Genomic DNA, 12,043 nt, shown 5'->3' with positions numbered 1-12,043 from the left:
GTGTGTGTGTGTGTGTGTGTGTGTGTGTGTGTGTGTGTGTGTGTGTGTGTCAGCGCTGACCTGCAGTGCTAGCACTCTGTGTCTGCTAGGCAAGCCTCTCGGCTCCACTTCAGCCCCTTCATTACCTCACTCTAAGAAATTTTGGGCCAGTAAGATGGCTCAGTGGACAAAGGTACTTGCAACCAAGTCTGATGACCTCAGTTCTGTCCCCAGGGTAAGCACAGAGAAAAGAGAGCATCAAGTCCTGAAAGGTGTCCTCTGGCCTTCACGGGTGTGCCATGGCCCACACGTGTAATCAGCATAAAAGAGAAAAAAAAGTTTCCTCAGCCACCACCCCGGTCAGACGGAAGCTGTCCACACCAAGTCAAGACCCTCCAATTCCTACTCTTTCAGTAAACTATCTGCCTAAACCTCGTATGTTTTCTAATTGGTTTATTAACGTTGAAATTAAGAGCACACGTGTGTGCCACCATGCCTGGCTCTTGAGACAGAGTCTTCTTATGTTCCTGGCTGGCATGGAGCTCACCATGGAGAGACTCGTGGAGCTCTGCCTGCCTCCGCCTCCGGTAGGCCGGAATTACAGGGGTGCACCATACCCGGCCTGCTTCTTGATTTTTAAATCTTATTTGGTGAGCTTTTCATCCCAGTAACAGAATTGCATAAATGTTTTCAATACTGACTAAGTATAATTTCTGGGTTTTTTTCCCCCCTTGGGTTACACCATTAGTAAAATGTTTCAGAGTGCATCCGAACACTAGGTCACCAGGACTATGTCTGCTTTCTCTTTGAAAAGCTTTATTTTCAGAATACTTTGTTTGCTGTATTGAGATGAAGTTCAATTGCTGCCAACACTTAGCTGTGGCTCGTCCCTCAGAGGCTGGTGGGCTGGAAGGCCGGTCCTCAGGGGACAGCACCGAGGCGGCAGAAGCTTTAGGGGTGGCGCTCCCACAGAGCTGCACCCTCCTGAGTGGCCGACGCAGTCTCACAGACCGGATCAGGTGTGGAGAAGGAATAGGTGCGCAGGACGTACTTAACCGCCCAGCCATCTGTCTCTCCAGCCCTCGGCTTTTCGAATGATAACTGGCTCTTCTGTTAATATATTTGGGCAAAATATATAGATCTAGATGTTGTAGAGAAACGTTTTCATCAAAAACTTGTAATGTTAACATTTTTATTAATGTAAACATATATAGGGTGACTATGTTATAGAAATATAAACATATACATTTCCTTCACTTTTATAAATGCAAATGACTTTTTATGTAGGTGGAGCAAAGAGAAAGGGACGAAGCACAGACAGAAGGTACTTTTTTTTTTTCAATGAATTGTTAGAAGTCTTACTGTGTAGCAAATATTTTCTTAAATCTTAAAAAATAAACAGGTGCCACATCAGGGCCACCCAAAACTACACGGAGAGACACGGTCTCAAAATAACAACAGCAATTGGGGAAGGAGGGAGGTAACAAGAGTTCAGTTGCCCAAGGAATCCAGAGACGGTGGCAGATGCCACACAGCCAGTTACAGGTGGATTTAAGCCACATGACATGAATTTGGGAAAACAAATGTAGGCCCTTCACAATGCTCTTAACCACCAAGCCTTGTCTCCAGCCCCAAGAAACCACTGTTTTTATTATTATAATTACATTTCTCCATGCCCTTTCCTCTCTCCAAATTCTCCCATACACCCCTCCCTAATTTCCTTCCAATCTAAGACCTCTTTTTTGTTATCGAATATCTATATATTTATACGCGTATACATACATTTTGCTAACTATAACCTGTTCTAGTCCGTGCTACTTGTATATATGTTTTCAAGGCTGCCCACTTGGAAGTGGACTACCAGTTGGCATGCTCCTTCCCGGGACAGGGCCCCTCTCCTCTTCACCGATTTTGTATTTTCTATAAGTTCCCTGTGTGTCGAGGCCTTTTCCCTGTCTGCTCGGCCGTATGCACTGGTTTCATCCTAGTTCAGCTCAGGGTTGGGCAGTCATGTTGGTGAGACTTTCTGGCTGCAGCCTCAGACATTCCAGGAGACACAGTCTCACAGCAAACTCCCTGATCTGCTGGCTCGTAATAGTCTTTGCCCCTCTTCTGCGGCGTTCCCTGAGCCTTAGGTATGGGAGTGCTTTGTAGATGTGTCTGTTGGAACCGGGCTCCGCTCTGGGTTTTGATTGGTTGTGGTTTTCTGTAGCGGTCCAAGAAACTGTTTAAAGGCACATTAGTCCCAGCCTAGTTGGAATATTTTTCTAGATTAGAATATTTAAACGTCACATATTTAACATTGAACAGATGATCGTGAGTTGGTATTTTCCTTCTAAGCATTATCTCAGGCTAGACAGGAGAGCCCTAAAAAGACTCTTCATTAAGATTTAACTTGTCAGCTGCACATGGTGGCACACACCTATAATCCCGGCACTCCAGAGACAGGGGCAGGTGGATCTCTGAGTTCGAGGTCAGCCAGGTCTACAGAGTGAGTTTCAGGACAGCCAGAGATACACAGAAAAGCACTATCTCAGGGAAAATAATAGTAATGAGAAAAAGCTGGGCAGTGGTGGCACACACCTTTAATCTCAGCACACAACCAGGGCTGCCTGAGCAACCCTCTCAAACCTCGCCCTCCAAAAAGACTTAACTTGTCCGTGTGTTTTTTTAACACCAGGTGAAGGTCACCCTAGGAATGAGCTCTGCCTTCTGGATCTTGTCAGCTATGAGTCCCCCGAGATGACCTCAATAGCAAACAGCAGCAGTATGACACTGAGCTTTTCAACCTCCGTCTCCAGCTCCTACTACAGCCAAAGCTTGGAAGCCGCTGATGAATGGTTCTCTGATGACTCTCTAGAAGCCAAAAAACCCCCAAAGCCTCTAATTGGGGAGCCTCTGGCAGAAAAGGTGCTTGCGTACCTGTCAACCATTTCAATAGAAGAATGGCCTGGAAACACAATGAACATGATGTTCTGTAGCGATCAAAAAGATGACAGCAGTAAGGAACACTTCTTACAAAGAAACACAGAGATTGGCAAACTCAACCTTCAATGTGATATTGAATGACTTTTTTTTCCTTTTGAAACCTGGTATAGAGTGAAATCAGGTAAAGTTAAAACTGAATCGTGAACTTCTGAGTCTCCTATCATGTCTGTACTAATATTGCTTTTCTTGTTTTTTATCATAAAGTGGTTCTAGCCCTTAGTGAGTTTTATTTACTTGTTTTTAAAATTATTTATTTATCTTAATTTCATGAACATTGGTGTTTTGCTTGCATGTATGTCTGTGTGAGGGTATCAGATTCCCTGAAACTGGAGTTACAAACAGCACCGTGCAGGTGCTGGGAATTGAACCCAGGTTCTCTGGAAGAGCAGCCAGTGTTCTTAACCACTGAGCCATCTCTCCAGTCCCTCGTATCTTTTCTTTTCTTTTTCTTTTTTTTTTTTTTTTAAGATTTAATTATTTACTGTGTACATGGTTTTCTGCCTGCATATACGCCAGAAGAGGGCACCAGATCTCACTATAGATGGTTGTGAGCCACCATTCGGGTACTGGGAATTGAACTCAGGACCTTTGGAAGAACAGCCAGTGCTCTTAAGCTCTGAGCCATCTCTCCAGCCATCTCATATTTTTTCTTAATTTTTCTACTTTTTTTTTTTCCGAGACACAGTTTCTCTGTAGCCTTGGCTGTCCTGGACTGGCTTTGCAGACCAGGCTGGCCTCAAACTCACAGAGATCCTCCAGCCTCTGTCTCCCTGAGTGCTGAGATCACAGGCGAGCGCCACTGCACCTGGCTGCCTGGCTTTTTCTTAACGTTTTGATTTCAGAACTTGATGCATGCAGTGACAGCCGGCAACAGGTATATACAGCCAGAATTCACTTGAGGATTCAGAATCAGTGCATCTCTACCTCCAGGCACACCAGTTGGCTCTTTTCCTTCTGTGTCACCTGCTGCTACCCTCCTCTGCGTCCTCCATCTTGCTTAAGTTATCACTCTCTCTCCACTGCTGCTTTCAGAAAATTCACTCTGTGCAACAGCCAAAGCCATTTTTTGAAACAAAAGAGTAGCCACAGCCTCACAGTTCACTAAAAATACGTCTACACATTTGTTATGAGTTTCATATGCAATGTTTTCTTCCTGACAGGTTGATTTCATTTCAACCTATTCTCCCCAGGAAGTCAAGAGTCCAGGCGCACTGGCTAATCTGCTTATTTCCGCCTCGGGCTGTGTGCTTGCTCTTCCCTGTGACTCTAAACATCTGTTTCTAGATTTTTTCATGGCTCGCTCTTAAATATCATTTCTAGTTCACATGAGTAGAGTCCAGAAAGAACTGTGAGCACCATGGCGCTGGGCCGGCGTGAACAGGATGTGCTACACATATCCTGGTTTGCTATTTATTTTCTCCTGTATATTCATGCTCTGTCTGAGACCCTGATCATTCATCCCGGTGACCGTGAGCACAGTTCATACTCAGATCTTGATAGAAACGGTTTTGCGCTACAACATTCTGCTGAGAAATGGCCGCCAGCAGAGCCAGATCAAAGGAAGCAGGGCACGGTCCTAGCCCATTTCCTTTCGAGTAAAATCCTCACAGATTGATGGTGCCAAGCCAAAGGGACACCTGAGTCACTCTGGAAGATCCTTCTGCTCAGATTAGGGGACCTGTGAAGTAAAAATTGTAAATGGTTATGTTTATTATGCACACTGTAGGCGTTTACAAAATAATCATATATTAAATTACAGGAATCCATGGGGGGGGCTAGGAAAATGGCTCCTGTCCCCCCCCCAAAGAACCCCCATTTGGTTCAAAACCTACCTTCTGTGGCTCCCATGCTACCTAAGCCTCTGGTGTATCAAACCCTATATATTCATATTATGTCTGTTATGCTGATAATTCCGTCCTGTATACCACATTCAGGGGACCCTGCCTCCTCCAGGCTCTGCAGGTACACAGAGCCCTGCCCTTCCACCCACACACACATTTTAAAGAATCCTTAAAGGAAGGGTTCAAGGAGCTGGGCTGTGATGACACACACCATTAATCCCAGCATTTGGGACACAGGGCAGAAGCAGGCAGATCTCTAAGTCGGAGACCAGTCTGGTCTATAGAGCAAGTTCCAGGACAACTAGGGATACACGGAGAATCCCTGCCTCAAACACGCACATGCACACACACACACACACCAAAAATAGGGAGAAAGGAAGGAGAGAAGGAGGGAGAAGAATCCAATCAGGGCCTGATGCTGCACATCTTTAATCCCAGCACTCAGAAGGCAAAGACAGGCCGATCTCTATAGTTCAAGGCCAGCCTGATCTACATAGCAAGCTCCAGGCCAGCCAAGCTACACAGTGAGAACCTGTCTCACAAAAAAATTTAAAAAACAAATGAGAATCCATAAACCCATGCTGACAATTTTAAATCTTTAAAGAGACTGTCTTAGTCCACTCAGGTTTCTATAACAAAACAGCATAGACTATGCGACTTATAACAGAAATTTTCCTCTCCCAGGACAGAGGGTGGCAGTGAGGATGTGCTTCCTGGTGTATAGAGAGTTGTCGTCTTAGGCTTGGGGGTATGTGTTGGCCCAGTTTAGTGTCAATGAGGTTTTGAATCCAATCTCCAGTACTGCCAAGAAGTGGGGAGAGGGGGCATATAACAAGAGGAAAGGAAAGAAGGCTGTGTTTTCACGGCGTCTGCATGTGACCCGAGAGAGCTTTCTGAGCTTCCTCGCCTCCCCCAGGTCTTAGGAACCGAACCTGGAGCTTTGGGTATGTGAGGTTAGTGCTCTGCTACCGAGCTGCACTCCGAGCCTGCCAGAGCAGTGGTCCTCAGCCTTCCTAACGCAGAGACCCCTTAACAGTCCACGCTGTGGAAAGCCCCAGCCATAGTTATTTTTGTTGCTACTCAGTAACTGTAATTTTGCTACTGTTACGAATCATAATGTAAATATCTGTGTTTTCCGGTGGTCTTGGCTGACCCCTGTAAAAAAGGTCACTCGACCCCCAAAGGAGTCGATACCCACAGGTTGAGAATTGCTGCTCTAGAGCCTTTGTAAAACAAACAAACAAAAAATGCTTTGTATTCCAGATTGGCCTCAAATTCCTGATATTCTTGCCTCCACTTTCTGAGCGCTGGGATTATAGCGGTGTTCCAGCATAGCTGGCTATATGTATAACATAAAAGCATGTATATATGTATACACATAATATATACATATATATACACGCTTACACATATATATGTATATGCTTTTTTCTTTTCTTCCCTCTTCCTCCTTTTTTGAGTGGTAGAGATTAGATCCAGTTCATATATATATATATATATATATATATATATATATATATATATGGTGTGTGTTTTGTGTTGTGTTGTATTGTCACATACATACAAAGAAACTGGAAATAGGTCACATTAAGTCCAAACTAAAAGCCAGGCTTGGTTGCACACGCCTTTAGTCCCAGCACCCAGGGAGGCAGAGGCATGTGGATCTCTGTGAATTCGAGGCCAGAGTGGTCCATAAAGCAAGTCCAGGACAGCCAAGGCTACACAAAGAAACTCTGTCTTGAAAAAAGAAAAAATCCAAACTACAAGACAGAGCTCGTAAGACTTGGTTGGGTCCTTTGACTTGTGTACTGCCTCCTGCACCCACTGGAATGCCATCCCACAGCTTGGCTGAAGGGTGCCTGCGGGGTGACAGAGGCTCTCCGACAGGCTCCTCCCCTGCTGAGCCTCTGGAGCCAATCAAGGCTCCTGGTGGCTCTGTCACATCCCCCAACCCCATGCGTCCTGTCTGCTTTCAGAAGCCAGGATACTGACTTCATCAAAGCTTCTGGTCCGTGCCCTCTGGGGGAAAAAAAGCCACTATGGCTTTCACTACAACCAGGCTCGGTGCCAGGGTGAGTGTTGAGCCTGTGGCAGCGATGAGGCTTTGGGTTCAACCTGCAGCACCAAAACCAGCAAAACAGATTCTTGACCTTCAATACCCAGCACCAGGTGTCTGAGAACTCTGGGGCTCTCCACCGGAGCGGAATCTCACCGCCATTCAAACTCTGGGGGCCCTGCCCCGTAACTACTGAATGTGCTCAAATGTTAGCAGCGTTAGAGGATTCGACTCAAGCTCCCATGCAGGCATGAAACAACTGTGGTTGGCGTTGCAAGAGGGGCACAGGAGGAATAGCGCTATTCCGAGTAACATAGCTCTACCACCAGAGTGTCCAGCTCTGTGTTTGGTTGTCTGATTAGCCCACGTCCAGAAGGAAAAAGGGAAGGGGCGGAGAGAAGGCACGGAAGAGATCACTGTGCCAGCAGCATGGAGGGTTTTTAATTACTATGTTGTTGTTTGTATAGGGCTTTTCAAAAACTACATATTAGTATATTCATATCTGTATGTATATATTCATACATACATGTGCATGCTAAATCATATATGTACATAAATTATATAGGTAATATATATACACATGCACACACTATTTCCAAATACCTGTAACTTAACATCATCCCTTTGTAAGTAACATCATCATTTAAGAACAGAACCCAGGGCTGAAGAGATGGCTCGGTGGTTAAGAACATGGCTATTCTTCCTAGGGACCTACGTTCAGTTCCCAGCATATACGTGGTATCTCACAGTTGCCTGTAACTCCAGTCTCAAGGGATCCCACACCCTCTTCTGGCCCCTGAGGGCACCAGGCACACATTTGTAGTGGGAACATACACACAAAACACTCATACACGTTAAACAAAATAAGTAAATACATACAAGCACGGGAAAAAAAACAACAAATAAAAAGAGAAGAAAAAGGAATAAGCTTCCTCATTCCCAACACAATGTAAAACCAACCCGCCTCACGCTTGAGCCTTCCTTTTCTCCCTCCACTAGCCGGCCACTATGTTAAAGTTTCCAGGGACAGCCTGAGGTTTGTGGCAAGCGCGCCCTCTGTTGGCGACGCAGGAGCAGAACAGTTCTCACTGACCGTCCACGGAAGCTTTCCCCTGGTCTTTTCAGCCATTTCTTTGTTTTGTTTTTTAAGAAAACCATAACTAGGTGTGCAGGTCCAAGCCTGTAAGCCAGTAGTTGAGGCAGGAGGATTACCACGGGTCTGAGGCCAGTGTCCGGGATAAATGATTCGTTCCAAGTCCAACCAAGCTGCAAAGTATGAACATCTCTATTAAAAATAAATAAATACTTTAAGACAGAATATTCAGGCCATGGAGTGGCTTCATTTTTGTGCACTTTTGTTCGGGGGAAGGAGGGTTGACACGGGATTTATTCGTGTAGCCCTAGCTATCTTGGAACTTGCTCTGTAGACCAGGCTGGCCTTGAACTCGTAGAGATCCAACTGCCTCTGCCCCCTGAGCGCTGAGATTAAAGGCTAGCCCACCCACACCTGGCTGGAAACGGTTTTAAAGGACCTGTGAGACAATGCTTTTACTTGTTGTTTTTAGGCTGAGTCTTATTCTGTAGCCAAGATGGCCTCAAACTTTGATGCCTCAGCCTCCCCAGCAAACACTCGCAGGCGTGTGCCACAGTGCTCAGCTCTGCCCACACGGCAGCTCACAACTGTAACTTTGCCCCCCCCCCCCCATTGTTTGTCCCTACACTGTGTGCGCAGGGTAGCTGGCCCACTAGTTTCCGGGGTTTCTCCCTCTCAGCCTCCCATCTTGTTATAGTAGTGCTAGGATAATAGACAGACAGGGACCACCGGGTCAGGCTTTTAGGACACCAGGCTTCAGTAGCAAAGTGCCTCTGCCATGGAGCCATCTCCCTAGCCCGAGGCTCTCATTATTATACAGCTCCAAATCTCCTAACTTGTGACACTTTGGCTCTCGAGTACTGCAAGGAAAAAACAAACAAACAAATAAATAAATAGCAGGCAGAGACTTCCAGAAAAGCTCTTCCCCTTGGACTGTCACTCAACAAAGACCCCCCCCCCCCCGCGCATTTCTCTAGCCAGATCTGGGAGGCAGATAAATAAAGATCGTAGACATATAGACGTCATGACAGTTGCTACGACACGCCACAAAAGCAAAAGGAATTTTTTTAATGTGATTGAGCAATTTCAGGCAGACATCTTGGGGAAATCACTATTTGTCTCCAGTTAGTGAACTGTCAGTAGGAAGTCCAAGAACGGAATCCACGGGAAGAGAATTTCGAGGGCGTGTGAGAAAAACTCCAAGAAAACAAGACCTTGGTTTCTTCAAAAGCACAGACTTGTTCCTGGAATGTGTTTTCACGCGCCCCCCGGGAGCAGTGGACAGGAGTGAGTTTTCTGCCTCTTGTATGCCTCGTTTGTATGCCGCCACGAAAAAGCACACCTTTGCCATGTGCCCTGTGGCTGTACACTTTACCGTGGTGGCTCTTCTTTACTGTGGCTTAAACCGCCCGGTGCTCTGAACAAAGCTGGCTAGAGCGATGAGCAGTAAAGGAACTGGGTTTTCTTCTCAAAGCAATAAAAACATTTCTTGATGAAGAGTCAGTCCGTGTTTCTCCTCGGAATTGGGGCTGAATCTAAGTGGTGCCGCAGAGCGTGGGCTTAGCACACAGGGAGCCAGGAGCCCAAGTCCCAGCACCATAAATAAAGAACACATGTAGCCGAAAGCCAGCTGGAGCGCTCTTGTTTAAAACCCTGCTTTATCTGGGGCGTTCAGGCCTCTACCTCCCTTCCCAACCCCCCAACCTTACGTAGGAAAGAGAAAGGTTAGTGGGTAGAGGGGGCCCAGACCCCTTTACTTCTTCGGACTATTTAGGGTCATGGGGTTCTTTTAGGGCTCTGTCAACCGCAGATGCAGCCAGCAGGCTCCTCCATGCCGCTGTGGCCCAACCATTTCTCTCTGTCTGTCTGCTCCACACTGCCACACCGTCTCTGGTCTCTCCAGACAGCTACACGCCACAGGCCAACACCAAATGCCAGTTTGGTATAAATTGCCCATCTACCACTTACTCAAAAAGAGAAGTTTAAAAATGGACCCGGCAGTGATGACATGCGCCTTTAATCCAAGCAGAGGCAGAGGCAGGCTGATCTCTGTGAGTTCGAGGCCAGCCTGGTCTACAGAGTGAGTTCTAGGACAGCCAAAGCTACACACAGAAACCCTGTCTCAAAAAAACAACAAAACAAAACCAAAAATGGGCCTGATGGCTGGGTATGTTACAGGAGGACTGCAATTTCAAAGCCTGCCTCCCTGGGTTGTGGGTTCAAGGACAGCACTGGTCACTTAGACCTGGTACACACACACACACACACACACACACACACACACTAACAAGCCAGGCATACTTGTGCTTGTTGCACCAGCAGTTCTTGCAACCCCAGCAGTCAGGACACCAAGGAGACAGAAGGATTGCTAAAAGTTGGAGGCCAGCTTGGGCGACAGAGAAATCCTGTCTCAACACAACAAATCAATTAAAAAAAACTTTAAAGGGGGTGTCCAGAGAGTTCAATAGGTAAAATCACTTGCCCCCAACCTGATGATCTGAATTCAATCCCCAGAACTCATGCTGGAAGGAGAGAACCAACTCCTACAAGCTGTCCTGTGACCTACACATACGCACTGTAGCACGCCCACTCCCCAGCTCCTCACAAATAGATGTAACTTTTAACAAGCTGAGGATAAAGCCCAACGGTAGAATGCTTGCCTAGCATGCTCAAAGCCCTTAGTACAATTCTCAGCACCATAGGATGGAAGGAAGGGAGGGAGGGAGGAAGGAAAGAAGGAGGGAAGGAATCAAGAGAGGGAGAGAAAGGAGAAAGAGGGGAGTAAGGGAAAACCAAAGTTGAAGCATATCCATCACGTATTTCAAACTGGGATCCATTCTGCTGCAAGTCATTGCAGATGAATTCAGATTGGGTTAATCAATGAAAGAACTTTGGCAAACATAACTGAAAGTCAGCCGATCTGAACCCCAGGGCAGGGCTCAGTCAGGCCCCCTCTAGAGCTCAGTTGTGCATCTCTGATGTCCTATATAGATACTGAGTACAACCTTGGACAGCCTTTCCAGTGGACACGCCAGCTGCTAGCAGAGAAGAGAGCCACACGCTTTCTCTTTGCAGGCCAGGGGAGAAAGCAGTATTTCTCAAAAAAAAAAAAAAAAAAAAAAAAAAAAAAGTGGATAAAAGTCTCAACCTTGGGATACAAAGTGAATAAATTGCAATAATAACTAAATAAATAAATAAATAAATAAATAAACAAACAAATAAATAAATAAATAGAAACACACACACACAAAAGTCTCAACCTTCGGGCTGGAGAAATGACTCAGCAGTTAAAAGCGAAGGCTGCTCTTACAGAGATCTAGAATGTTCTTCCTAGCATCCCTGCCAAGCTGCTCATAGCCACCTGACACTCCAGTTCCAGGGGATCCCCTTCTGGCTTCCAGGCACCCACACCCACGTGCAAACACATACACACCCATAAAAATAATGTTTTCAAACCCCTAAACGTTAGAGCCTGAGTCTACAGCCATTCCACCCTGAACATGCCCAATCTCGTCTGATCTCGGAAGCTACACAGTAGAGCCAGGCATGGTGGTGCATCCCTTTAATTCCGGTACTTGGGAAACTGAGGCAGGAAAATATCTGTGAATTTGAATGCCAGCCTGGCCAACAAAGCAAATTTCCAAGACAACTGGGGCTACATAGAGAAACATTGTCTAAAAAATCAAAAGCCCATAAAGTTCCAAATCTTTTCTAATTAATCCTGAAACTATTTTTTGTTGTTGTTGGGTTTTTTGTTTTGTTTTTGTTTTGAGACAGGGTTGTTCTGTGTATCCTTGGCTGTCGTAGAACTCTCTCTGTAGACCAGGCCAGCCCCAAACTCAGGGATCCATCTGCCTCTGCTAGTCACCACCACGCCCAGCTGGGTAACTTTTCTCCCAGTTAATGGAAGCAAGTCTCTATTTAAAGTAACTTTTATGTCAGAAAAACAAGCTGGCATGTAACTCAATTGGTAGATTGCTTGCCAAGCATGTACAAGACCGTGGGTTTAGGTAGGGCTGGAGAGATGGCTCAGAGGTTAAGAGCACTGACTGCTTTTCCAGAGGTCCTGAGTTTAATTCCCACCAA

General features: G+C 46.0%; 1 protein-coding gene across 1 annotated transcript in view; it reads left to right on the top strand.

The window, feature by feature from the left end:
• The window catches only part of CUNH1orf185 (chromosome unknown C1orf185 homolog), a 14,840-nt gene extending 11,792 nt beyond the window's left edge, over positions 1-3,048 (top strand). Inside the window, exons 4-5 of the mRNA XM_055628739.1 lie at positions 1,267-1,303; positions 2,660-3,048. Of these exons, the coding sequence (XP_055484714.1) occupies positions 1,267-1,303; positions 2,660-3,048 (426 nt within the window). The remainder of the gene's footprint in view (positions 1-1,266; positions 1,304-2,659) is intronic.
• The last annotated feature ends 8,995 nt before the right edge of the window (positions 3,049-12,043 follow it).

The sequence above is a fragment of the Psammomys obesus genome, unplaced genomic scaffold (assembly GCF_907164565.1).
Source record: "Psammomys obesus unplaced genomic scaffold, mPsaObe1.curated_primary_1811, whole genome shotgun sequence".
NCBI lineage: Eukaryota > Metazoa > Chordata > Mammalia > Rodentia > Muridae > Psammomys > Psammomys obesus.
This window is presented reverse-complemented; position numbering and strand designations above follow the sequence as displayed.